General features: G+C 31.7%; 1 protein-coding gene across 1 annotated transcript; it reads left to right on the top strand.

Moving 5' to 3' along the window:
- The first annotated feature begins 345 nt into the window (after positions 1–345).
- On the top strand, positions 346–1,486 carry LOC145099982 (protein PLANT CADMIUM RESISTANCE 7-like). Its single transcript, XM_079037436.1, has 4 exons — positions 346–593; positions 701–772; positions 933–1,145; positions 1,256–1,486. Exons 1-4 carry the CDS (start codon positions 473–475, stop codon positions 1,330–1,332), a joined length of 483 nt encoding a protein of 160 aa, XP_078893562.1. The 5' UTR covers positions 346–472; the 3' UTR covers positions 1,333–1,486.
- The last annotated feature ends 301 nt before the right edge of the window (positions 1,487–1,787 follow it).

Here is a 1,787-nt window from a genome sequence, read left to right as displayed (position 1 = left end):
AAAAAAAACATGAAAAATATAGAAACCGGTTGATCCGGCGGTCGAACCAGTTGAACCGGAAACCACTCACTATACCGGTTCAACTAAAAAAGCGGTTTTTAAAACATTGTTTTGGCCAACATTTAGATAAAATTTACGTAGATTTAAATTTATTCATAGATAAATAAATAAAAATTGAAATTGACACCTCTTATATCACAGAACGATAAGAATATCTTATATATCCATAATGACAATATGACACTTATTGTTGTGTTAGAATAATAATTTATAACAAGTGGATATAGAAAATACTATAAGTTGATCCATATATGTGAAAGAGAAAATTATAAAGAGGTTACCTGGAAACAACGTATTATGGACAACTTTGTTTGACGATGTAACCACACCCTTGACCAAATTATATAGTGCCTACAAATAGTAGCCCACAAACGTACACTTCAATCACCATCAACCTCATTAATATTCAACCATGCAGGACTCTTCCAACATGCCACCACCGGAATATGCCACCGGCGTTCCAGCTCACCCCATCATCACCCCCGGCCAATGGTCCACCGGCCTTTGTGATTGCGGAAAAGATGTCCCTAACTGTATGTCCATAAATTAATTATATTAATCATTAATTATAGTATATTAATATTGTATGAATATATCAATTCATTCTATTGAAAATTTGTATTGTTTATGGGAATTACAGGTTGCTTAACGTGTTGGTGTCCGTGTATTTCTTTCGGACGAATCGCAGAAGTTGTTGACAAGGGAACTACATGTAAGTCTCTAAAGACCATATTTTAATGATCGTATGATATTATAGTGACTTTTCACGACAAAATATATGGTATTTTTTGTATATATATTTTTTAAATTCATCAATAAGCTTATTTTGAAGAATAATTAGTTTTTTTGTTTTCACATGTAAAAATTAACAGCTTGTGGTGTTAGCGGGGCTCTTTATTCGATACTTTGCCTATTTACTGGATGTGAATGCGTATATTCTTTTATGTATCGTTCAAAATTAAGACAACAGTACATGTTGCCTGAGCAACCCTGCAATGATTGTCTTCTCCATTGTTTCTGTGAGTGTTGTGCTCTTTGCCAAGAGTATCGTGAGCTCAAGTATCGTGGATTTGAACCATCTCTTGGTAACAAATTAATAATCTCCATCTCTTTTTCTTGAAGTTAAAATCAATAACTATATCTCTGTGTATCAAAAAAAAGATCTGATTCAACTTTGTTTTTGTTGGCTTTGTAGGATGGCAAGGAAATCTAGCAAGTCATAATCAAGGAATCGTGATGCCACCGATTGGTCCTGGAGAAATGAAACGTTAATTTTTTGCTTTTATTTTTGAAAATCAAAGAAACTATGATCATGGGATGTGACAATATTTAAAATCGCATGTGCATTTACTTTTTATGTACAGTCGATTTGTATTATGTTTGATGTCAATAAGAATTTATTAATGCAAAGAACAAATTAACCGCATATGCACGTTTCTTTTATCAAATCTATGGCACATAGTCTAATCATGAGGATAGTATTTTATAACGGTGTCAGATCCTAAATTTTTATTAATTCCTTCTTTGTCACTGGATCGACCCCAAAGCCATAATGTCTCAAAATGAGGAGGCATAGAGAAAGTCTTTTTTTTTTTTTTTTTTTTTTTTTTTTTTTTTTTTTTTTTTAATTTTATTTATTTATTTATTTATTTATTTATTTATTTTTCGTTGTCTCAAACTTCATGAAGAAACTCTATTCTATCTCTCCCTAGTTAGGAACAAAAAAC

This window comes from Lactuca serriola, chromosome 4 (assembly GCF_051521515.1).
Source record: "Lactuca serriola cultivar US96UC23 chromosome 4, Lser_US96UC23_V15, whole genome shotgun sequence".
Taxonomy (NCBI): domain Eukaryota; kingdom Viridiplantae; phylum Streptophyta; class Magnoliopsida; order Asterales; family Asteraceae; genus Lactuca; species Lactuca serriola.
This window is presented reverse-complemented; position numbering and strand designations above follow the sequence as displayed.

Coding starts and splice junctions, on each gene's coding strand:
- LOC145099982 (XM_079037436.1), top strand. CDS start 473: ATGCAGGACTCTTCCAACATGCCACCACCGGAATATGCCACCGGCGTT. Junction 594..700: donor CGGAAAAGATGTCCCTAACT/GTATGTCCATAA, acceptor TGGGAATTACAG/GTTGCTTAACGTGTTGGTGT. Junction 773..932: donor TGTTGACAAGGGAACTACAT/GTAAGTCTCTAA, acceptor AAAAATTAACAG/CTTGTGGTGTTAGCGGGGCT.